The 26982-nt window shown below is 38.0% G+C and overlaps 1 protein-coding gene across 1 annotated transcript; it reads left to right on the forward strand.

Annotated features, from left to right (window-relative positions):
• Positions 1-12892: 12892 nt before the first annotated feature.
• Positions 12893-26604, forward strand: LOC146483372 (TELO2-interacting protein 1 homolog). The gene is made up of 8 exons (XM_085106086.1): positions 12893-14122; positions 16845-17050; positions 18375-18744; positions 19738-20459; positions 21896-22141; positions 23253-23426; positions 24418-24723; positions 25851-26604. Exons 1-8 carry the CDS (start codon positions 12907-12909, stop codon positions 26040-26042), a joined length of 3432 nt encoding a protein of 1143 aa, XP_084962212.1. The 5' UTR covers positions 12893-12906; the 3' UTR covers positions 26043-26604.
• Positions 26605-26982: the final 378 nt, after the last annotated feature.

Consider the following 26982-nt stretch of genomic DNA (forward strand, 5'->3'; position numbering starts at 1 on the left):
TTTTCTTTTTACCTGGTTGGAAAGTCCATCCACTAGTGCCACCGGTTGTTGTTTTGCTTCTTCCTTTGCATGGCCACGGAACTTGATTTCAAGCAGCAAAAAGCTCTTTTTCCAGTTCAACATGAGCAAGAAAACAGTGAAAGCGGACAGGGTTCAATATGGAGGTTGCGAAAACCGCGTAACAACTTTGCAGCATCATAACATTCCACAACTGTTTAGACTTTCTCCAGCAACAAATAACTGAACTTTAGACATTTTTCGGGTACTATCTGAACCATATCATACTGGCAAAAGTGACAGAAAGCAGCTGAGAAAAAATTCACTTAAGTTACGTGTCTGAGTACATATCCGTAAAGTGTAGGCTTTTTTCACTCATTCAATTGTAGTAACGCACGCAGCGCCACCGTTTTGGCGCCTTCTTGACTTCTTGAGAGTTATGTGATCTGATAAATGCTTTTATTCCAACTTTCCCCGTCTTCTTTCAATTGTTACCTGTTCGTTGTGAGAGTCTAATTCCTTAAATATAGGCACCGAGGAAATATTCCCTGGCAGAATTTTAAAATTTGGACGCCATTTTGAACGGGTAGAAAAAAAATTAAATTTGTCCACGCGCGATCCTGGCCATTTACACGCGTGCACGCACGCACGTATGGCGCAATTTTTTCTAAGAATACATTTTTTGGTACAACACATGGGGACAAGCCCACAAGTCAAAATGGCATCTCGTTACGGTCTCCATCCCTGATTATGGCTCCTGCTCCTGTTTATAATGAATGCCTTTTTACCAACCTATCCACACAAAAAAAAATTCATGCAGAATGTTCGAGGGAGAAAAAAAATATCCTGCAAGCACATACCCCAAGAAAAAAAGTCAGTGTGAATTAACGGGTTGAGAAAAAAAAAAGAAATTCATCCCCTGGATGCCCATACCAAATCATCCCCTGCCACCCCCCCCCCCCCCCTCAAAAGTAAAATGGCTGGCCCCTTACCTCTTTTTACCATGTTGTTCTGATCGAACCTACAGCAAGCGTTATAGGTAATGAATACCGAATAAATTGTTGTTGTTGTTGTTGTTGCGACCACATCGCAACACTTCCCAAATATGGAAATGGTACACCGGAATCGCGGAACGCCCTGAGTATCAGGCTGACGACACGATATAACGCGCGTTCGAATTGGCTTATGTTAAGACGGGATTTTCGCGTGACGAAGTGGCCGTTAGTGTCGTCACGCAACGCTCCTCGTTGCGTGAGGACACTAAAAACGGCTGCGAGGGAGACTAGTGACGAAGTCGTCATGCAATATACTCATGACACATTCTCGACCCCAGAGCTCTTCTGCGCATGACCAGCGGTCATTCAGATTGTTAGAAGCGTAAGCACTGGGGTCGAGAATGACTCATGACAGGGCTGAATAACGTCTGCGCATGTGCGACATGTCATGACAACAATCCGAATTTTTGGCGCCAACGTGATCTGTAGTTCGTTTTCGTGTTTGAAAACACAATGGAGAAGAGACGGGAGAAAATGTATTTTATTTTTGGACAGAATGTTAATGTGTTCTCCTTCTCCGTCGTAAACAATAATTAGGATTCTTATAAGTTGACGAAATAGTTTGCTGGACGAGAAATGACGTGAATTACGAGAATTTTGAAACATATTGGTAGCACCAACTTTGGTAGCGAGGGAGCTTTTTTTATTGTGTTCAGCAACCGTACTTCCCTTCCTGAGAGAAATTATGTTTTGTGCTGCATCGTCGGCGAAATGAGAGATAAACAAAGTGCCACTGGAGGTGAGTATTAGTCCGTTAATTTTAAATTTCAAGAATTTTAAATAGAAACGAACGCATCTTTTCATGTCGGCGTTTATTTGCTGAAATGAATTTTTCAGCACGCTGCCGTACGACGTGAAAATTTCCATTTATATAAACCACTTCTTTCATGAACACCTTTGTGTTTATCTTTGTGTTAAGTATTGATTGCCTGTTCTATGCGTTTGTTTATATATTTTTTTTAAGAAAAAGAAAGCCTTAACTTTGCGCCGTTGTTCTTGCGTAATTTGTAGACTAAGGCCCGGTTCAGACGCCGAACTTTTCATGAGCCGAACCTAATACCTCGAATTAAGTACATGAAAAGTTCGGCGTCTGAATCAATTGAGAACGGCTGTGTCAATTTGGAACGGCTCAGCCGTTCTTCCTGCCTGGCTCAGCCGGGAATTTCGGCTTTGGAACGGCTTTGATTCAGACGCCGAACTTTTCATGAGCCGAACCTAATGCATAAATTATTTTGGCACTACATATTATGACATAATATGCGATTAACACAGTTAATGGCACTACATATTATGACATAATATGCGATTAACACAGTCTATATAGTGTAACATTTTAAGCGACTAACTTTCGTCGGTGTTTTAGTATATAGTTAATATACCGACACGAAATTAAGCAAGTACGTTATCTGCTTAAAATTTCACAGTATTAATGTACCGACGGAAAATAAGCCAGTAGTTATTGGCCTAAAATGTCACAGTATGTAATAAGTGTTAATGTACAGACGCAAAATAAGCCAGTAGTTACTGGCCTAAAATGTCACACTATGTAAAGAGTAACTATATACCGACGCAAAATAAGCCAGTAGTTACTGGCCTAAAATGTCACACTATGTAATAAGTGGATGCAAAATCGGCCAGTAGTTACTGGCCTAAAATGTTGCAATATGTAATGTAAGCGGATCCAAAATCGGCCGTTAGTTACTGGCCTAAAATGTTTCAGTATATAATGTAAGAGGATCCAAAATCGGCCAGTAGTTACTGGCCTAAAATGTTGCAGTATGTAATGTAAGCGGTTTCAAAATCGGCCGTTAGTTACTGGCCTAAAATGTTTCAGTATATAATGTAAGCGGATCCAAAATCGGCCAGTAGTTACTGGCCTAAAATGTTGCAGTATGTAATGTAAGCGGTTCCAAAATCGGCCGTTAGATACTGGCCTAAAATGTTTCAGTATATAATGTAAGCGGATCCAAAATCGGCCAGTAGTTACTGGCCTAAAATGTCACAGTATATAAAGAGTAACATTATACAGACGGAAAATAAGCCAGTAGTTACTGGCCTAAAATGTCACACTATGTAATAAGTGGATGCAAAATCGGCCAGTAGTCACTGGCCTAAAATGTTGCAGTATGTAATGTAAGCGGATCCAAAATCGGCCGTTTATATAGCTACTGGCCTAAAATGTTGGACTAGGTAATGAAAGCGGTTCCAAAATCGGCCGTTAGATACTGGCCTAAAATGTTGCAGTATACAGTCGAACTTTAAACGGTCACCCTCGGGGAATGGCTAAGTGACCGCTTAATACAGGTTGCACAGAATACATCTCTTACTTGGTTAAGAAAGTTCGGCGGTAAAGTGGTATGACGAAGGAGAACATGGTATTCAAACAGACTAGTAAAACATTAACGCCACGATTGTGTGAAGCTCAATTGCCTGGCACGCTATTTGTTACCATATTTAACTGGTTTCCTTTTACAAGGTGACCGTTTAAAACAGGTCAAGACAATAGAAACAGCTCGCTGGGACTTAGTATATAGGGTGACCGCGACCGCTTAATAGAGGTGACCGTTTAATACAGGTCAGAATTACAGTAAATAAGAGGAGTAATTTTCGGGACTTTGACAACTGACCGCTAATAGAGGGTGACCGCTTAATACGGTGCCGCTTAATACAGGTTCGACTGTATAATGTAAGCGGTTCCAAAATCGGCCGTTAGATACTGGCCTAAAATGTTGCGGTATGTAATAAGTGTTAATATACAGACGGAAAATAAGCCAGTAGTTACTGGCCTAAGATGTTGCAGTATGTATTAGCAGCGGTTCCAGCCACACTGTACAATTTAAACGAATCAGAATAATCTCGAATTAACACGAAATTGTATTTTCAAGCCACGTTTACGTTGAGGTTTACGTTGTGGTTTTCGTTGTTGACACGGGCAAGCTAGACCATGCCTGATACATGTTCACCGTGTTAGCTACAAGCATTCAACAAGCAAGGATACAAACACAATGCACATATAAACAACTGCTTTATTTTGTTATACAATAAAAATATACTGACTCTTTTCAAAGTAAGGTTTTCAATGTTTTTTTCCCGGGGTATCCAATCGATGGAAATCGATGATTGGAAATTCAATCGATATCAATCGATAAAATTAGTTAATTTGTATCGATACCTACACAAAAACCGTTCATCGATTGCTATCGATTGGTTCAGCAACCTTTAACAGACGTCACGCACGCTACCTGTTCGATCATCCGCCATTTTTAGGAAGCCCTGGGAACGAAATACCAAACACCAAAACTAAAATGTTTCATCGCTTACTACTTTGTTGTAAAAAACGAACGTCTTTTTTATATTTTGCTGCATATTGTATATATTCGCGTGACGAAGTAGCCGTTAGTGTCGTCACGCAACGCTCCTCGTTGCGTGAGGACACTAAAAACGGCTGCGAGGGAGACTAGTGACGAAGTCGTCATGCAATATACTCATGACACATTCTCGACCCCAGAGCTCTTCTGCGCATGACCAGCGGTCATTCAGATTGTTAGAAGCGTAAGCACTGGGGTCGAGAATGACTCATGACAGGGCTGAATAACGTCTGCGCATGTGCGACATGTCATGACAACAATCCGATTTTTTGGCGCCAACGTGATCTGTAGTTCGTTTTCGTGTTTGAGAACACAATGGAGAAGAGACGGGAGAAAATGTATTTTATTTTTGGACAGAATGTTAATGTGTTCTCCTTCTCCGTCGTAAACAATAATTAGGATTCTTATAAGTTGACGAAATAGTTTGCTGGACGAGAAATGACGTGAATTACGAGAATTTTGAAACATATTGGTAGCACCAACTTTGGTAGCGAGGGAGCTTTTTTTATTGTGTTCAGCAACCGTACTTCCCTTCCTGAGAGAAATTATGTTTTGTGCTGCATCGTCGGCGAAATGAGAGATAAACAAAGTGCCACTGGAGGTGAGTATTAGTCCGTTAATTTTAAATTTCAAGAATTTTAAATAGAAACGAACGCATCTTTTCATGTCGGCGTTTATTTGCTGAAATGAATTTTTCAGCACGCTGCCGTACGACGTGAAAATTTCCATTTATATAAACCACTTCTTTCATGAACACCTTTGTGTTTATCTTTGTGTTAAGTATTGATTGCCTGTTCTATGCGTTTGTTTATATATTTTTTTTAAGAAAAAGAAAGCCTTAACTTTGCGCCGTTGTTCTTGCGTAATTTGTAGACTAAGGCCCGGTTCAGACGCCGAACTTTTCATGAGCCGAACCTAATACCTCGAATTAAGTACATGAAAAGTTCGGCGTCTGAATCAATTGAGAACGGCTGTGTCAATTTGGAACGGCTCAGCCGTTCTTCCTGCCTGGCTCAGCCGGGAATTTCGGCTTTGGAACGGCTTTGATTCAGACGCCGAACTTTTCATGAGCCGAACCTAATGCATAAATTATTTTGGCACTACATATTATGACATAATATGCGATTAACACAGTCTATATAGTGTAACATTTTAAGCGACTAACTTTCGTCGGTGTTTTAGTATATAGTTAATATACCGACACGAAATTAAGCAAGTACGTTATCTGCTTAAAATTTCACAGTATTAATGTACCGACGGAAAATAAGCCAGTAGTTATTGGCCTAAAATGTCACAGTATGTAATAAGTGTTAATGTACAGACGCAAAATAAGCCAGTAGTTACTGGCCTAAAATGTCACACTATGTAAAGAGTAACTATATACCGACGCAAAATAAGCCAGTAGTTACTGGCCTAAAATGTCACACTATGTAATAAGTGGATGCAAAATCGGCCAGTAGTTACTGGCCTAAAATGTTGCAATATGTAATGTAAGCGGATCCAAAATCGGCCGTTAGTTACTGGCCTAAAATGTTTCAGTATATAATGTAAGAGGATCCAAAATCGGCCAGTAGTTACTGGCCTAAAATGTTGCAGTATGTAATGTAAGCGGTTTCAAAATCGGCCGTTAGTTACTGGCCTAAAATGTTTCAGTATATAATGTAAGCGGATCCAAAATCGGCCAGTAGTTACTGGCCTAAAATGTTGCAGTATGTAATGTAAGCGGTTCCAAAATCGGCCGTTAGATACTGGCCTAAAATGTTTCAGTATATAATGTAAGCGGATCCAAAATCGGCCAGTAGTTACTGGCCTAAAATGTCACAGTATATAAAGAGTAACATTATACAGACGGAAAATAAGCCAGTAGTTACTGGCCTAAAATGTCACACTATGTAATAAGTGGATGCAAAATCGGCCAGTAGTCACTGGCCTAAAATGTTGCAGTATGTAATGTAAGCGGATCCAAAATCGGCCGTTTATATAGCTACTGGCCTAAAATGTTGGACTAGGTAATGAAAGCGGTTCCAAAATCGGCCGTTAGATACTGGCCTAAAATGTTGCAGTATACAGTCGAACTTTAAACGGTCACCCTCGGGGAATGGCTAAGTGACCGCTTAATACAGGTTGCACAGAATACATCTCTTACTTGGTTAAGAAAGTTCGGCGGTAAAGTGGTATGACGAAGGAGAACATGGTATTCAAACAGACTAGTAAAACATTAACGCCACGATTGTGTGAAGCTCAATTGCCTGGCACGCTATTTGTTACCATATTTAACTGGTTTCCTTTTACAAGGTGACCGTTTAAAACAGGTCAAGACAATAGAAACAGCTCGCTGGGACTTAGTATATAGGGTGACCGCGACCGCTTAATAGAGGTGACCGTTTAATACAGGTCAGAATTACAGTAAATAAGAGGAGTAATTTTCGGGACTTTGACAACTGACCGCTAATAGAGGGTGACCGCTTAATACGGTGCCGCTTAATACAGGTTCGACTGTATAATGTAAGCGGTTCCAAAATCGGCCGTTAGATACTGGCCTAAAATGTTGCGGTATGTAATAAGTGTTAATATACAGACGGAAAATAAGCCAGTAGTTACTGGCCTAAGATGTTGCAGTATGTATTAGCAGCGGTTCCAGCCACACTGTACAATTTAAACGAATCAGAATAATCTCGAATTAACACGAAATTGTATTTTCAAGCCACGTTTACGTTGAGGTTTACGTTGTGGTTTTCGTTGTTGACACGGGCAAGCTAGACCATGCCTGATACATGTTCACCGTGTTAGCTACAAGCATTCAACAAGCAAGGATACAAACACAATGCACATATAAACAACTGCTTTATTTTGTTATACAATAAAAATATACTGACTCTTTTCAAAGTAAGGTTTTCAATGTTTTTTTCCCGGGGTATCCAATCGATGGAAATCGATGATTGGAAATTCAATCGATATCAATCGATAAAATTAGTTAATTTGTATCGATACCTACACAAAAACCGTTCATCGATTGCTATCGATTGGTTCAGCAACCTTTAACAGACGTCACGCACGCTACCTGTTCGATCATCCGCCATTTTTAGGAAGCCCTGGGAACGAAATACCAAACACCAAAACTAAAATGTTTCATCGCTTACTACTTTGTTGTAAAAAACGAACGTCTTTTTTATATTTTGCTGCATATTGTATTTCTTTCTGACACAATTGGCGCCTCATAGATTTTTTAGTTTGTATGTATGTGATCAGTCTTCGTTTTTACGCACGATTAGGTTAGTTATTATAAGGCTAGGTATTGTGTCATTTTCTCTTGGCTTTATTCATTATTTTGCAACAACTCATGCTGCTGTTGTTGGCAATTTCATTATTTGCAAAAGTACAACTTCTACTACCAGAATTTTTCTGTGAAGGCACGATGCAAACACTTTCCGTTTTTTGAAGTCTATAGATTGGCCAATGGAACAAACTTTTAATTTGTCAAAAAAAAATTGTAAAAAAAAATTCCGGTTCCGTCAATCTGCAACCGATACCAATTAATCTATCAATTGGTATTGATAATCGATATCAATCGCTAACCACGCGATTTCATCAGTAGACCGCTACTATCTTTATTGCGGGCTCAAAGTGCGTCCATGTGAGGTTGAGCAAGATGGCTGACATGGCGGACAACGATTTAGATAAGGCAATTATGAAATATTTAGCGCCGTATTCGTGAACATTGTAAATTTGTCATCCGCGTAAAATAAAACAGGGAAAAAATTAAGAGTCACGCTTGTAAAGCCTGGTGTGGTTTTCGAGCTATCGCATTGCATAGTATGGTTTCGGGTAATGTGTTGCATTGCCCTCCCTCTTTTAATTCACGAATATGGCTGGATTCAGCAGTAGCCTTCAACAAATCTTTGTCTACCACGTCAGCTATTTTGCTCCACCAAACGTGTACGTACTTTGAGCTCTCAATTTTAAAAGATTGTAGCGGTCTTCAAATGAGCTCCAGTAGAAAAGTCGCGGCGGGATAAAAAAAAAAAGAGTCGCGCCAGATTAAATTAAAAAAACGTCGCAGCAAAGGTAAGAAAGTGTCCGCCACAAGATAAAATAGATCGCGCACTAATAGGCTCTGTACTACGCATTCCTCAATGAAGCCTCCTCGCACAGTTTACGTTAATTATTTTTAAGGACGGCGCCTAGCGCATACGTTTGGTGAATCTCGAAATACTCGGGTTTCCTATGTGCGGTACTTGCTAACAAAGGGTATAGATTTAAAACTATACAGCAAGTGCTCTAGGTATCCAAACTGGAAATTGGCGGTAACTATGCATTTTCCAGAGATAATAAAGCTACAGTTAATAATGAAATAAAAGCCAGACTTTGTTTTTTGTATTTTAGGGCTTTTTAAGATAAATTTGGCTTCAATTATGCTTAAATGTCTCCCTTTCTTTTTTATTCCAATAGCCCATCCTAATATTTTTTTCTCGCGTTGTTATAAACCGGCGCGCAAAAACACTCAGGTTTTGTTAGGCACCGTCCTTAAAATCGATGTTTTAAAATCATAAGAGTGAGTAAAAAGTTTAAGATGTAAGTTTTGCAGTGGTCTTCATTTCCTTAAGGTTACCGTATACATTTAGAGGTGTCTCGTGTGCAAGCGATGTATCCACTAGCGCGTCCGGTTTAAGTCCCCATATCAAATTAGAGCATGTAGAGCTTGTTATCCAAGAATTTTGAAATAAGATGAATTGTTTAATTATTAATACATCTAAATGCGAGCGCTTTTACTCTGCAGGCTTTAGACTCGTGCATTATGCGTGACAGTTGGCATGTATACATACTGGTTTATGTATACATGCCAACTGTCACGCATAATGCACGAGTCTAAAGCCTGCAGAGTAAAAGCGCTCGCATTTACATACTGTTTTATGTATACAGCTTAAGCCGTACACTCTACATCGCTGGTACGCGAGACATCTCTAAAAGTATACGGTAAATGTGCTATGATTTATTACGATTGGTGAACATTCACCGTTAGCCTGTTTGTCTACCCGTCAAAATGGCGTCGAAAATAGTGGGCCAGTTAGGCCAGTATCTAACGGCCGATTTTGGATCCGCTTACATTATATACTGCAACATTTTAGGCCAGTATCTAACGGCCGATTTTGGATCCGCTTACATTACATACTGCAACATTTTAGGCCAGTAACTACTGGCCGATTTTGGAACCGCTTTCATTACCTAGTGCAACATTTTAGGCCAGTAACTAACGGCCGATTTTGGATCCGCTTACATTACATACTGCAACATTTTAGGCAAGTAACTACTGGCCGATTTTGGATCCGCTTACATTACATACTGCAACATTTTAGGCCAGTAACTACTGGCCGATTTTGGATCCGCTTACATTATATACTGAAACATTTTAGGCCAGTATCTAACGGCCGATTTTGGAACCCGGCTTACATTACATACTGCAACATTTTAGGCCAGTAACTACTGGCCGATTTTGGATCCGCTTACATTATATACTGAAACATTTTAGGCCAGTAACTAACGGCCGATTTTGGAACCGCTTTCATTACCTAGTGCAACATTTTAGGCCAGTAACTACTGGCTTATTTTGCGTCGGTATATAGTTACTCTTTACATAGTGTGACATTTTAGGCCAGTAACTACTGGCCGATTTTGGATCCGCTTACATTATATACTGAAACATTTTAAGCCAGTAACTAACGGCCGATTTTGGAACCGCTTTCATTACCTAGTGCAACATTTTAGGCCAGTAACTACTGGCCGATTTTGCATCCACTTATTACATAGTGTGACATTTTAGGCCAGTAACTACTGGCTTATTTTGCGTCGGTATATAGTTACTCTTTACATAGTGTGACATTTTAGGCCAGTAACTACTGGCTTATTTTGCGTCGGTATAATGTTACTCTTTACATAGTGTGACATTTTAGGCCAGTAACTACTGGCTTATTTTGCGTCGGTATAATGTTACTCTTTACATAGTGTGACATTTTAGGCCAGTAACTACTGGCTTATTTTGCGTCGGTATACAGTGTGACATTTTGGGCCAGTAACTACTGGCTTATTTTGCGTCGGTATATAATACAATATACCGACCAAAGTAAGTCGCCTAAAATGTTACACTATGTAGACTGAGATAACAACATATTATGTCGTTGTCGAAACCGCCAATTATTTTAACGTATTTCAAATACTGAAAAACTAAAAAAATAAAAATCAACGCTGACATTTCGATTGGTTTTGCTTCAAGTAAATTAAGTTCGGCTAATTAAATTCGGCGTCTGAATCAAAAGGCGGGATTTTCGTGATTTGGGCCGACCTTAATTTGAATTAAGTTCGGCTCATGAAAAGTTCGGCGTCTGAACTGGGCCTAATAGACCTAATAGAAATTCTGACCAATTCTGTCCAAACTGTACTGGTTGTCGTTGAAATAACTTTTCTTACATAAGCTTTAGTAAAACAAATATGCTGAAAATTAAAACTTAAAAGCACACAGTTGCTTTAAAAAAAGTTAAAATTTACGAAATTTTCAAATGTTGAGTGTCACTGTGTTTCTCAAAGTTAATATTTAATAGTTATTATATTTAACTTTGAGAGATATAAGAGAAGGCATCTTGACAGTGTTTGCTCTTTGGAGATGCTTGCTACTAACTCTGCAGATACATTGATGTCCCCAAGAGCTCTGGTCAGCTCCCGGTCAGCTCCATTTTGGTTTGCTTTCATAATTCTCAGTGGAACATACAATAATAATTGTAGCAGCCTGGCACTTACTGACTAGCTAACTAAGGTCTGCAAAGTAGAATGTATTCATTTGTATTTGTACTTTTCATTGCAATTTCTTTAAGGTGTGAAAAAAACTGAAATGAACACCTCTTGTTATAAATGTCTAATTTACATCTTTATATACATCCCAAGCAGTTTATAACTCGAAGTGATTATCAGAAATGAAATTTATGTCCTGGAAGTATATGCAGGGGGAAGTTTTAATTGGACCACTTTGTTTATTAAAATACTGGTAAGTTATTTCTGCCCACTAAGTTGCCTTTCAGTAATTGACTATTGACTAAAAACATCTACAAAAACCAACACAGCTTATAATAAACCCTTTGAATGTTCAGATTCTTAGAATCTAGCAAACCTGATATTATGTCCTTGTTTTGTAGGGTTTTCTCAAGCAGATCTGTTGAATCATTTGATGTAGCAGTCTCAAAGAAGTTTCATGCAAGGAAAATAACATCATTCTCATAGTGCTTGACTTTACTGTCTTCCATTGTTACAAACACAGCTAAACGTATTATCATTAGCGACAGACGACTGTGTTCTTCACCTTTTTTTGTTGTTTGTAAGAGATGGATGCTAGTTTGTCTCTGAAATAAAAAGAACAGATAACTAAGTCTTGTATGTTTTGTTGTCTTGAATACTAAATGGAGAAAATACGCACATTTTCTTATAATTATAAAAAACAATGTTTTTTTGTATTGATCAGACCCTTAAACGGTTTTACGAGGTTACCTAATTTATAGGTAGGTCTCCCACTTTGTAGCTTTTTTTTTCCTTTTTTGGCGGGGGAGGGAGGGGGGGGGGGGTGGTATCTCAGAGAACAAAAAGCCTTTTTATTCCTGTATTTTTCTTTCCCTGGAAGAAAATGTATGTGTCCTTGGGTAGCATTTTTCATTCGTCTTGAATCCATTTTACATAAATATTTCACGTATTTTTTGATATTTTGAAATAAAATATAAAAAAGAGAAACATTGTATTTGTACGTACCTTTGCAGTAGTAATGTAGTCCTACTCGTCCGAGGAAAAAGTATCCGCCATCGTGGCGCACTTGTTGCACCAGCGGGCCGGTAATTAGGGATATATGTCCCTAACCAATCAAGCAGATGGTAAAATCTCCTTGTGTATTTCTGTTCGAACGTCCAGTTCCGAGTATAAACCCAGTAGTTGAAATTCCCACCGACGAACCGTACAATAGCTTCGTCAAACTTCCGTAGGGGACCATAGAATTCTTCTCCAGCTTTTGTTTTTTAATGAAACCAACAAATGCATTCTTTACGCTGCGCATCTACTCTTAGGAGCAATAAAGGGCATGTACAAAAATGTAGAGTACAGCAGTAAAGTGTAACATAAACATTTTGCGATAAAATTTTCGTGTTCGTTCAATGTTTTCACAGCTTGCACAAACTTTAAACCCCTTTGTACAAAACAGCAAATGATACGATATTAACGGGGAGGATAGTTTGAAAATTTTAATCTACTGTTTTCAGGTAAACTCTACTTTTTGTCGAAAAACTGGAGGCCACTCGCAAAATTTTGAAAACACCGCCATTTTAATACGGCTTGTTGTTATTCCCAGGCTGCGCGCGCCATGACAAGCCGCACATGCGCAGACGTTATTCAGCGCTGTCTATACTCATTTACTCATGTAAAAGGCTGTAAGCAACTGAAAGCATTATACAAATGGGAATATGGGGCCTGATCCCGGTGAATCATTTCGAGAGCTTCGTCCAGTGTGCATAAAGTTATCCAGGGAACCTACAGCTCAAAGTATCAGGGACCTCGATTCTAAACTACGGTCTGTAAACCCCGCACATCTGTCTCAGCTTGTTGAGTATGTGCTGTTTCCACTAAAACTCGCGTTACAGAGCCCGAATGCTACTAATGAAATTCAAGAACTTTGTGTTAGATGTATAGAAACTCTGTTCTCACGTGCTTATGTCTACCAGTCTGGCACATTCGAAGAGATGTTTAATTATTTGTGCATGCTGCTTAGCTCAAGGGAAGGTGGTCCTGGGCAAATTGCTGACAAACCAGAGGAACTAAAACTCGTCGTTGTCAGCTGTCTTTCTTGTCTGATTCAAAGCACTTCACTCGTAATTAAAGCGGCTTTCTTTTCGCCACGTTGCCTTCCTATTCTTGGCCATTCTGTCAGTATTTTGCTGGCTTTGTCTGAGAAGGAGAAAGCTAAGAACTTGAAGCTGAGTGCTCTTGGTTGCCTCAGTAACCTTGCATGCTGTACAGGTGAAGACATTGTTTGCAGACCCAAAAGTGTTGGGAGTTTAGGGCAGAATGAAGATAGGGAGGCATTGGAAAATGCAGTTAAAGATTCTGTGGCGCTGACCTTTGCCTCCTTCATTCCTGGAATATCAATATCTTTATGTCGAGTTATAACAGGTGATACTAAACAGGGCCATGCTGTAATCATGCAAGCCATTGATCTGTGGGGTGACATTCTCTCACTGGTGATGAATGACAAACATATGCCAAGCAAACCATCAGACGGTGGAGATGTCATTTCACAACTTATTTCCTTAGCAACAGAGGCTCAGTCTACTGGGGTACAAGAAAATAAAGAAGCTGATATTTCAGACTCAAATCCAGAAAAGCCTGATAAGCTGCCAAGTTTAAAAATTAACAGAACTGCTAAATGGTTTTGTGATACTTCATCAAAGTTGAAAATTCTCATTGAAAGACTGAGTACAATCTCTGCATACCCCAACTGGAAAGTGCGGCTCTCGCTGGCAAAGTTTTGTGACAAACTACTTACAGACTGTTTGGACTCATTACAGTCTTGTGTATCTACAGTGGTGGATCTGCTGGTCGGCTTAAGTGAGGATGACTATTCACAAGTTGCATCTTTGAGTAAAACTGTGTTGCAGAAGTTATCAGGACGACTTGGAAGTGGTAAGCAACTCTGTTATACCAATACTGACTGGGATGCAAATGCAAGTGCAGGACCTAATACAAGCCCTGGGAGGGGGAAGGGGGGAGAACTCATATAAAAGTGAAAGGGGTGATTGTCAGAAATTTTGGAAAAGAACCCCCAAGTGGTACCAGAATTCTGCTTTGTAGGCATGGTCTGAACAGTTTTTTTTACCCCTAGAGGGAGTCACAAATGAGACGAAAAATTAAAATCAGTTGACTGATATTATTTTGGCCAGTACCCTAAAAGGAACCAGCATACCTCTGAGGGAAGTCATTTCAGATTTTAGTACCCTAAGGAGTACCAAACCATGAATTTTATTCCCTAAAAGGTATGACGATCACCCCCATCACATTTATGTGATACAAGCATCTATGTAATTTTATTGTTTACAAGTAATTAATGCAAAATAATGGCACAAACACGAGACAGAGCATGGTTTTACTAACATCACGGAAATGCTCTAAATGTGCATGTGTGTGTGGTAATCCTTCCGTTTGTATTGGTATTTGCATATTTGTGTTTTTTTACAAATTATAACTGTCAAAATTCCCACACGCTGATTTGCTCATAGCTATTGTCTATAAGAGTACAGACAATAAAAATGACGTCAGATGTAATGCTCACACTTTGTCAATTATGGAAAATAAAGCCAATTCCGCTAGTACTTTTTCCATGTTATTGTATAAAAACAAATCAACAGCAGTTTTCTATAGTCTATATAACTCTTATAAACCATAAAATGATGCCATAAAATGTTCAAAACGTGGCAGTGAAACCACTCACCTGTGGCTTGTGGTTCCACTTGAGTTTTGAACATTTTTGTCGTCACTTAATGATCTATAAGGGAGAGTATAGACCATAGAAAACTGCTGTCGATTTGTTATTACAAGTGACACAGTCATGCATTTTGACAGCCGTACTTGCATTTGCTTTTCTTTGCAAACCACCTTAAGTTTCAGTAAGTAACTCGGTTGGTGAAAAGTTTGAATGAATGAAACGTGTTCCTTGCATTTCTGAAACAATACACTAGGGACTTTAAGAAACCACAACGATTATTTATTCGTTCAACTTGTACAATGTGGCCGAACTATCCAGTGACAGAACAGGTGAGAATGGCATTTAAGTTGAGTCGACAGAGAATGGGAAATTTACCGTCGTGTGCTCACGTTCTCTGCAAACCTTGAATTTGATCACTTCCCGTTGCTGTTTGGCCGAGCATGGTGAAGAAATGTACCAAAATTTTAAACATAGGTGCAGGGCTTTTGGTTTTCTAATTAAATCCTATTGTTTTGAGAAATCCAAGAAGCTTGAGAAGGCTAAAAAAGGAAATAGAAAACTGACAAACAGCTCCTTTAAACCAAGGGATAGCTGTTTGACAAGTTGATTTTAGTTTCTTAGACAAAGGGAATTATTCAAAGATTGGTCCCTTTTGTGTGCAGGTCACTTGTGTTTTAAGGAAAAACAATAAGCTAATTTCTTGTTTATTTAGAGTGTTGCTCAAAACCTATTAAAATAATTATGCAACTAATTAAGTTTCTTCGATGATAACCAGTCTCTGAACCAAAATAGAGCTTATCTAGATCAATTTAGATTTCAATGTAAAAGCTGTCACATACAATAGTCTTGTATAAATCCTTCCTTGTAAAAGGTATTTTTTTGTATGTACTATATACAGGGGCGTACATGTAGCTCTGCTTTAAGCCAGTAAGCCCGGGCTTACAAACTTTCCTTGGTATATTAATATATTATTATGCAATTTTTTTTTTTTTATTTCATAGAACTATTTTTTTGCCATTGATTTTGTCAAGAAAATGCAGAAGGCTTCCCAATTTACAAGGGTAAAACCCTGGGAACTAGGTTGACAAGATGGGCGAGTAGGGCTGATGCTTAATTATATATCTTCCGTACAGCTACACCAGTCATAGTTCAGGCACTTGAGATCTTGCGGCAAGAAGAACAGGATGCTAAACTTCTGATTCCCGTAAAACTTGACTTAAGATAGTTAGCTTGGTATTCAGTCCAGAATCAGTCTTGATTGTACTGTATAATCCCTTGTAACTTCAAATTGGATCGCATTTAGTTGCTGAGAATTCATGAGGATATTTTATAATAAAGTGCTTTGTCTTATAATATAAGCCACCCTGAGCTGTATTGAATTGAGCAAATCATAGGCTTCCTTAACTCTCCTCCACCTCCCCGCTCTATGACGCGAGGTATGGAACAGGCTTACGAACTAAACATGGCTAGCTACACCCCTGTACATAGTTATTGCCTGTTATGCCGACTGGCATGTTGGGCAGCAACAAAGGTCATTTATATGTCCATAGAAGGCTTAGAAAAAGTGGGTGTAGTGTCAATACACATATGCATACTTACATGTATTCGAGCCTTTGCTATGATGTGGCCATCAGAGGCAAAGAGACATGACATAAATTTAAACTTGAGATTGCATGCAGCATATTCCAGGGACTGAATTTGTATGGTACAAGTTCAAAAGTATGAGGATGCACGAGAAAGCCTGAAGTCATTGGGATAAAATCCACTGTATTTTGTGTTTGTTTGCATGGTGAATTTGTGCCTGCATCATGTTTCTGTGGCACATCCATTTCATATTTCTCCCTTGTATGATTACAGAGCAACATTTTGTCCCTGCTAGATGCTCTTGGAAATTGTATTACTTATTGCGCTTTCTTCTACAAGGTCTCAGCTCACTTAACTCTATGTTAGAAGAGAACCTTCATTCAGCACTGACGTCCCTTCCACGTCTTATGAGAACAGTTGATGACACCAAGAAAATTCAAAGTCTGAATCTTGTCCTTGGCTACTTGAGTCTCCTCGGGAACCGACTGAGCAACTTACTGAATTCATCATCACACCTGAAAAGACTTTCTCTTGCTCTGGTGCAGGTATCAAAAGATTACTAAATTAACACATTATATGTTGATGCGCATGCACTGTCAGTAATACCTGCAGTATGGACATGTTCAAGCAATACACCATTTTACTGAGAATGACAAGATTTTAAAAAATTTACACCTAAAAAGGCTAATTTATTATTAATAATAATTATTAATTAATTAATAACTATTATTAATAATTATTATTATTGATAGTGTTATTGAAAGTAAATTAACATGCTTTCAAACGTAACCTAAAATTATAGGCTCTATTTTCTTTTTTTCTTTTACTTAGTAAACCGTTTTCAAAGGAAGTGCAAAAATGAAAAAGTAGCATCTACAGATACAAGTCCTCTATACAGTGTCTACTGCCCACTTTAATTTTAAATGATTGACAGTCATCAAATCAGCCAAAACTACTCTCATTGCAAAGTCCTTCTGGGGTGTATTTGCTTAGCCATTGGGGAAAAAAAGCAGATACCATTTTGTTATCATGGTTAAATTTTCCTTTGAAAGTTCTTTAATTATTGGAGGAAATTGTTAGTTTTGGCCTGAGTGGAGCACTTTAATAAACTTAAACAGTCACAAGAAAGATATTTTGTTTGCAAAGCCTTGAGAATGAAACCTCATTATTGGCTTTGCAAAGGACTTTAATTTCAAAACAAAATATATATAAGGTGAATATTAATCGAGTTGGTCTAATCAACTTAAGATTCGACTTGGCATTTTATTACTTACCAGTAACTTGATCTAGTCCTTCTATTGAGCACCCTTGCCAACAGGCGTGCATATCAACTGGTATAAGGTGAATATTATTTAATATTTGTGATCAATGTCTTTTGCTTGTTTAATTCAAAGTACATGTCATGTAAAAAAGGTAAAATAAAAAGGAAACAGAAAACCGTGTCCTTTGTTCTTCAGAAAGAAGAGTGACTCAGCTTGCATTCAAATATTGAAGTTGATCATAAATATATAGGGTTGAACATAAGTATTGGATCATACCAGTAAATTGAATTCAGCATATCTTATCTTTCTGACTATTCGGCATTGACCATGTGATCTCTGCCAGAGTGCACCTCTTTGTTAATTGATGCGCGACATTTTGAAACAAGTCCATAGAAGTGGCATTTTTTTCAGTCAGTTTTTTGTCTTTCTCTGTTAATCACAAGTGAGTAATAAATTATTATTAAAACTGAATAATTCAGGTTTGCTCAGTATAATTTATGAGTGACATTTTTCCACTTTTGACATGCTTTGTGATCATATATCACAGCTGATGAGTGATATCAGAAGGGTTGCTCTTCAGTTATTCACCTGATCTTGTTTGTTTAAGGTTCTAGAGTTTGATGTTGGTGATGTCAGAATTGTAGAAGAAAGGACTCCTTCTCTATCAGAAACAGCGGTTCCCTCTTCTGAAACAAAAGGAGAAAATCCAATGTCTTATCCTGCAAGCCAGTTCACAGCTAGCCGGTATCCAAAGTACCACTTCAAGCATTTTACAGATGAGAAAGTTAAAGTTGCTGTCAACCAAATCTGTCACACACTTGGGTACCATGGCAACCTTTCCGTCCTTACGGACCACTTCCTTGACTTGTTTCATGAGTCCAAACTTTACCAGAAGCAAGCTGTTTACATTCTGACTGAGTTAGTGGTGGGCTTCAGCTCCAGAGACACACTGGCTAGAGAATCTAATCCTTTGGATGGTAAGGCAAAGTCTTGTGTAACCTTAACAGTGGGCAATTTTGCAGTTTAAAATCTTTTCTCTAAATTTTCTTACTTAGCACATATTGTAATCATTGTAATATTAGCTCTGGTCACAATACAGACTTTTACCCTCTAGCTCTAGGGAAACTTGACTTGTTGATAGTTTCACCAGGGAATCCAATTTTTGCAACGCACTGCGACTGATTTTGCCCTAGGTACATTACCTTCATTTGCAAAATTTTATCATCTGGAGCTCAAATGTATCAAAGCACAATATATCCATACAGGGCATATTGTCCAAAGTAAGACAGTCCACGAACATGATCTAATGGCACGCCTTCAAAATTCATACATTCTTTTACCACCACTAGTTCAAAGTGTGGAGAAGCAGGGCTGGTGGTGTTGTTTCCAAGACAAAAGAGAAAGGAATACTGCTTGCCTTCTCTGTAGTACCTGTCAAGAAATTGTTCATTTTAAAAGAGTTCTTGACCATCTTAATTGTTGAAATAATGTTAAAAGTAGCAGGAAAATACTTGGAAGAAAACTTCTCTTTGATTGGCTTGACTTTGAAACAATGTCATCTTCTGGACAGATGGATGGATGTAGTAGTAATATTATTATTTATGCGCAAGTTAAGTTAAGAGTATTATGAGATACTTTAGGCTGTAATAATAATTATTATTATTTTAAGCAATGCTAGTTTTAGATTATGATATTTGTACATTTTAGAATTAGTAATTTTTAATTTTTAATTACACCTATTTGTGTCCCCAATTAGTTAATAACAGTATATGTATGTTCTGATTTTTGCATGACAACACTAGATGTTGAATTCACTGGTGTAACCTTTCGTTTGCTTTTTTACTTGGGGAAAATGAAATCCACTGAAGATAAAAGTTACCTTGGGTGATCTTGAGTGAGTTTGCCCAAGGTAGATAATTTGTTCCTGGGTAAAAGTGTGCATTGTGACCACAGCTGTTGTCTTTCTACAGGTGCTGAAAATACTCACAATGCATTTGGTAAAGAAAGTGGAGAACTCCAGGAAATCCAGAACATTATAGAACTTTTGATCACAGAGTATATTTCTGATGCCAACTGGAACCTTGTAACATCAAATCCTCCAGTACTGTACAAACCCATGTCAACAGACCCTAAAGATTTCTTTTCAGGGAGGAAAGAAACCAAGCAAGTCAAAGCTCTTCCTTTTGAAGTACTAAACAGCAATATTCAGCTCAGTTGTTTGTTGCTAGAAGCTATTGGTCTATTTTCAACAGTGAGCTCAACACAGTTTGAACATCACTTGATGAAGGTTCTTTATCCTATAATGGCAAAGCTTGGCAACGACAATGCTGCCATCAGCCGCTCAGCTTACGAGACTCTTGTTAAAATTTGTCAGAGCTGTGGTTACGCTTCAGTAGATGAGCTCATTGCCAGAAATGCTGATTATCTGGTGAATTCAATATCGCTGGATATCAAGTATGTGTTTATGAATTGCCAAGCACCCTGTGTGTTGAGAGTGATGATACAGTACAGTAACTCTGATATTCTGTCCATCATCGAGGACACACTCATGGATGTTTTTTCTGTGATTGATCTTTATCCTGACCAACTGATGTACATGTTAATGAAAGTACTGAATGTACTTGTCCAGATGATCAAGAAGTGGTTTCCAGCTCCAGAGAGGAAAGCAACAAATGAGGAAGCAAAAGCCGAGGTCAACTATAAATTAAATAATAAAATGAACTGCAAATTTACTGTGAGTGATTCCATCAAAAATGATGCTGTAATCTACATGTAATTTGTTTGAAACCTTACAAAGTTGCACATTATATCTAGTACTTCACAACTGTCACAACCAAACCTTAAAGTGCACCTAACCCCCAAATTTTTTTCGCTTAAATAAATCTTCGCACTTGTTCAATTTACATTGAGCCTTTTTGCGCCTTTTTTCAACCAAACCTTGACTTTTTATAGGCTGTAAAAGTAACAAAATCTAGCCATCATCTGTCCCATGACGAGCTAGTAAGGGCATGGGTCTATTCCTTACATGATGTCACAAACTGCTTCGCATGCATTTTCACAAAGACTTACATTTGTAATACAATGTAAATCAGTTTGTGACGTCAAGCAAGGAATAGACCCATGCCCTTTACTAGCTCAGTCATAGGACAGATGATGGCTAGATTTCGTAACTTTTACAGCCTTTAAAAAGTCAAGATTTAATTGAAAAAGGTGCCTAATAGCGCAATATGTTTTGAACAGGTGCAAAGATTTATTTAAGAGAAAAAAATTGGGGGGTTAGGAGCACTTTAATTATTATCCTTTATTAAGCAAAAATGTACAAACATAATGAAAAGGCGGGCGCGATAACAGCATTTAACTGTTAAAAGTTACTTAGGCAAGACTCACTTCTTGTGTGAGAGCAGTAATCATAAATACAAGTCTCATCACTAAATAATAATATTATTTCAAACAACCACTTGAACAAGATGCCCCCTCACTTTTAAGGTAATGAGAGGTTATGTTTCAGCACATTGGATTGTCTAAGTACTATTTTGTAAATTTATCTGTCAAGACATCAACTAGCCACAACATCATCCCTTTTGCCCTTTTCTGGTTTATTGAAAAGGCAGCTGACACATATATGGGAATACATGGTGTTCACTCATCCCAAATGCCTGTATTTTTAATGAACCTGCTTTCAAGCCAGTAGTTATTTCTGGTTTCTGCAGTATGGCTGAACGCTAATTAAAAATACAATCTGAAGGAAGTCACTAGTCAGAAATATTTTTCATGTAAGGTAATATATCAAACACGAGAAGCGTGTTTCATCAGATATCCAAACACTGAGAAGTACATTTGAAAAAATGAGGCATAGCCGAGTTTTTTTTTTTTTTTAATGACTTTGAGGTGTTTGGATATCTGATGAAACACACTTTCAAGTGTTTGAAATGGCTTCTCAAATGATCAATAATTCTTGAAGAAATTCAAGGCTAAAGTTGGCAACATTTTATGGTAATTAGGAACACATATCCAAACCACGGTCACAGTAGTGATTTTCTTTGTTTTCTCTTGATGAATTATTAATGAGTTTGAGAAGTTGCTTGAAAGGTTTTCTCATCAAATATATTCAATTATATTTTCATCCAGAAACCAATCAACGACTATCAAGATGAAAAGCAATCCCAACAAGACAAACAGGAGGCAAACTTGTCTTCAGAGGAAATCCGTCACTTTTTCCTGGATTATCACAAGCGAAAACAACAGTCACTGGGATACCTAGATGCTGATGTGTCAGGAGAAGTGACAACTGAGCCTGAGGGAGGTGGGGGAGAAGAATCATTTGAACCAGACAAGAAGCCTGAAATTCCTACACATGTGAAATATCTAACACAGGTTAGTAATAATAATAAAAATAATAATAATAATAATAATTAAGGACGGTGCCTACTATTGTTACTGCGCGTACATTATGCGCATTGCGAGATAATTGGGTTTCCTATGGGTGGTGCTTACTAATACAAGAATATTTTTGCGCGGTTTAATACTATACGGAGAAAGCAGAACTTAGCAAATGCTTTTGGTATCTCAAAAGAAAATTGGGGGTAACCATGCATTTTTCAGAGATAATTTAGCCTCAATTTAGGAAAAAAATCCCATACATTGCTTTATATTTTGGCGCTTTTTAGAGATATTGCAGCTTAATTATCTCTGAAAAATGCGTGGTTACCCCCAATTTTCTTTTTGGATTCCAATAGGCCTTGCTAAGATATGCTTTTCCCGTATAGCCATAAACCGCACAAAAATACTTCTGAATTAGTAGGCACCGTCCTTAATAATAATATCTTTATTAAAATATTCCACACAAAGTGCTATTTACAAGTTAAAAGTATATAATAATAATAATACTAATAATAATGATAACGATAATAATTTATAGTTAAAGGTAGATGAATTTTATTTTCTCTATACAATGCACCCAGATGGATATTTCTCTGTTTTCTCTGTTTTTTTTTCTCAATCCTCTTGAAATTTCCAATCCCTTCTTTGGGGGAGTATGGTATTTTCTGAACTACACAATGCTGAGGGAATCTCCATTTATTTAGCTCATAAATAAAATTTTAATATTATTACAAACTACCTTAATAGTACCATACATAAAATTTTGTGTTGAGGCATGCAAGCAATCTCAATTTTTATTAATTATATCATATAGTTTAAAGCTCTTCCCATGAATAGCAAAAGCTAATCCTGGTGGATAGAGCTACCACACTGTACAAGCTGGTCAATATATTAAAATTGACCCAAAATGTTGTGATAAAATATCAAAGTAGCCCATCTGTTTCCCTTTGTTTCTAATATAGATCAATTTTCTTGGGTTTAATTTTAATATTATTGTGATTGTATGTTAACATGTGCAGGAAAAGGACAAAATAAAACCCATTTGATAATAATGGTCCATGGGTAACACTAAATTTTTCTTTATCTTGGTAATGTGCATTTGTAGGTACTGGAAAAATGTGTCCATTTCCTGTCATCAAAGTCTCCTTGGCTGCGTCTTTTAGTATTGGACACAATTGAGACTGGAGTCCAAGCTATCAGCCAATCAGAGGATGAGCTTCTTCCAATAATTCATCGTTTGTGGCCACCGATGATCAAGAGATTCACAGATGATGAACAAGTAATCATGCACAAGTTTCTGTCTAACTAATCCTTGCTTCTAAAGCTTAATTATTATTTATCTTGTTGCGCTTGCAGTATTATTTTATTGTGCAACCAGAGGACTGGTTGCATACCTAACTTTTTGATGATGTGAAGGGGCTCAATTCAGCAACAAAATATTGCTTTAATTTTTATTTTGCCGTCCTTGGCCTCTGTTTTCAGGAAAATGCCATTAGATACATTACAAGCACAGTTTCTTGCCATGTGAAATAATCCTCCACTGGTATTCACGAGCATTTTGTCAAAAATAGAGGCAACACCAGTTAAGAGAAGATGAAGCAATGGACTTCCTACTAATAAAATTAATCTAAGGTCATAATATGAATAAGAACATTGCATTCAGTGACCACTGACCAATCACACCAAATTTTTCTAGATCACGAAATTTGGTAAATGTATAAACATTCAAGGTCGGCGCAGGAATAATTTGCCCTACTCCTCCCCATCTAGATAGGGTTAAGAAATAAATTATAGCATTAAAAAGCACTGATTAAAACTGAATATAATACCTAGTTAGTCTGATTCTTTAGCTTGAGAAGTCTGAAAAATTCATGTGGTTGATGTTTACAATGACGGAATGTAGTTGGGTGGTTGAGAAAGCAGTTCCAATTTCATTACAATATTAGGCATTTCATACCAATGCAGTGGCGTTTGTCTGGAGCGACACTAAACTCGGGATCTGTTACTTTAATATAAAAGCCTGTCATCTGCATGATGAGACATACATGTGACTTACTCAATCCTCTTTATGGGGCAGAGACTTAGACCCGCTCTATTTAGGACAGTGCGTGCAAAAAAATCCTGACAAGTTCCCAGGAGGTGAGCCCTTATGTAGAAATTGACAACAACTTCAGTTACCAGTACATTGAGGTAGCCTCATTTTCATTTATGTTTATTTATGTATTTATTTATTTATTTTTTTTTTTTTTCGTGTTACCTTTGTTGTGTAGGTGGTAGCAATCAAAGCCATGAATGTACTCTGCACAATGGCTGACACTTCAGGCAGCTTCATGCAGCGTCGAGTCATTAAAGATGCCATTCCATCCATGACCCAGTTCCTAGATAAGCAGGCCACAGTGAGCATCAAAGCAGGCCCAGTCTATACTCAGTCCCAGGCATTCAAGCTGCAACTGGCCATGCTGTGGAGCTTGGGTAACCTGTGCAGACAGCTGGAGATCAGTGACGCAAACCTTAGTGCTGTGGTGTGGGTGTGTAGCCAGTATCTCAGCTGTCGGCAACCTAAGGAACTACAACAGGTTGGTGAGAAGTAATATGCCAAACATAAGGAGAGAGTGGTTTCATACAATAGGCCTTATCACAGTTTTCGACGCCGTTTTGACGAGTAGGCAAACTGGCTTGAAATAACAGTGTTAATATGGAAATCCGATGTCAAATAATTTTCATAAAAACATCGCTTCTGAAAAATTCATGAATTGGAAACTTTTGGCACTAGGAAAAAGATTTTAAGTAAAAAAATGGCGGGATGTAGCTGTGCCAGAAAGCGTCCAGTCGTTTTTTGAACTTTCCATACATTCGCCTGTACAGCGAACCAGCCGTGAACTGCTACTAAAAACAGTTCGCGGGAAAAAAATACAGGGAAATGTATGGAAAGAAACCGTGATAAGGCCTATTAAAAACGCTGACAAGTGGGTTGAAGAAACAAGATGCTGTTGAACTTTAGGGTGTTTGGAAATTAGGCTAACACTGTTTCAAGTGTGTGGTATAGCTTCTCAAACCGAGAATTATTCTTTGAGGAATACTATGACAATATGAAAATTTAAAAGGTCACATTTCGAAACCTCCTTCAATGCAGTGATTTCCTTTGCTTTCTAGCATGAATTGTTAATGAGTTTGTATTTGGATGATCAATATGATCATAGAGTGACTATCCGGTATGTTTTCTGTGAAAAGGGTGTTTTTGTAGTGGTTTTTACAGGAATGGCATAATTATTATCATTAGAGGGGAAAAGAGTTCTAAGTAAGCCCCAACTTGATTCACAGGAGGTCAATCCAAGTTTCTCTAAGTAAACAGCCCAAGATTATGAAGATTTAGTCAGTGTTCAAGTTAAGATGCGTTTACTCGAGGTTAGAGCATCCGATCGACGTGCGGAATGTCATGGGTTGGATTTCTGTTAGGGATTGGGATTGTTTCTCTGTTACATGCTCATGGCATGAGAAACATTTCGTATCTTTTAAATGGTGACCGCAGCTACGAAAAGAAAGCCTGAAAAAAAGCCCAGGCTTGAACGGGATTCCAACCCATGACCTCTGCGATGCCGGTGCAGTGCTCTACCAACTGAGCTATCAAGTCAACTGGGAGCTGGTTGTTTTGTGATTTGTATAGATATACCAAGGATTTTGTTCTTTTTTCCTATCATCCCAGGCTGCCGTGACTGCTTTTGAAGACTTTGCATCAGTGGATCCAGATCTGATTTGGCTCAGTCTAAATGACTTGTGCTGTCCAGGAGAACTTAATCCACCGCATGAAACATTCAAACCCATCAAGCTTGCGGGAGTTGGTCCACAAAGTAAGGAATATGCTGAAAATGTGGACATTCTACTGTCTGCAATGTGAAAGCAGCTGCAGTCTAACTGCGTGGTTAAGCCGCAAAACGAATCATAGCGAGAAGACTGCAAGTGATTTTGGGAACGCAGAAAGTGCCTTTTTCTTTCCTATTAACGAAACGTCAATTGCCTAGGTGAAAAGATGAATGAACGTTAAAAATATTTCGGTTTAGTTGGTTTTCGTCAGTTCTTGTCTGGAATTTTAAGTAATATTTGTTGTTCTCCAAGAGTCTTGTCTGTTCTGCCTCCGATTCAAGACGTGTTCATGGCGACATATTTTTCGTTGTTTGTTATTTGAACGTTGTGTTAGTCCAAATCTCAAGAGTAATCTTGAGTCATGAAATTACCGTTAACCTAACAGTGATTAGCATCAAACTTCTTGTACTCAGTATCAATGCTTATTCAACCCCTAAGGTCATGAGAATTAAGGATATGATCACCCAAGGTGAATTTTCGTAATATTTTAACAACTTCTCCCCAGTAATTTTATAAGGAAAGTAAGGGGACAAGATGGGAGGATTCGTCCTTTGATATTAGGGGTTAAAGGGTTAAATAAAGTTGACTATTCTGAAGGCGTTTTCTTATTGTCTGCTCTGTCACGCGTGGCATTTTTATCTCCCGCGAACGAAAGTTTGACTCACGTGTGACATAAAATTGTTGTTATGGTAAAGAATAAAAAGTTGCAATGAGCTAGAAATTTTTAAAAGATGACTAGACAAACTTAAAGTTCATTTTTGAAACTCTGTTATACTGCCTCGAAGGTAAAATTGCAACGCTTTTTTTCGTTTTTGAAATATTATCCTTTGCATTTAATTATTACTTGCGAGGTCCAGAGTCTCCAAGAAAAGGTTTAGTTGCCGCTTTGATTCAGTTGAGGATGGAATTTTTCCAATGTTCCACGCGTCCCAAACGAAAACTGTAAGAAAGATCAGGAATACTGAGAAACCTTC

Source organism: Pavona decussata, unplaced genomic scaffold (genome assembly GCF_977016875.1).
Source record: "Pavona decussata unplaced genomic scaffold, jaPavDecu1.1 SCAFFOLD_39, whole genome shotgun sequence".
NCBI classification, from domain to species: Eukaryota; Metazoa; Cnidaria; class Anthozoa; order Scleractinia; family Agariciidae; genus Pavona; species Pavona decussata.

What these genes read in the sequence shown, in the direction of transcription:
- LOC146483372 (XM_085106086.1), top strand. Translation starts at nt 12,907, where the DNA reads ATGGGGCCTGATCCCGGTGAATCATTTCGAGAGCTTCGTCCAGTGTGC. An exon ending in TTTCTCTTGCTCTGGTGCAG is followed by an intron (nt 17,051 to 18,374) that starts GTATCAAAAGAT and finishes TGTTTGTTTAAG; the next exon opens with GTTCTAGAGTTTGATGTTGG. An exon ending in AGAATCTAATCCTTTGGATG is followed by an intron (nt 18,745 to 19,737) that starts GTAAGGCAAAGT and finishes GTCTTTCTACAG; the next exon opens with GTGCTGAAAATACTCACAAT.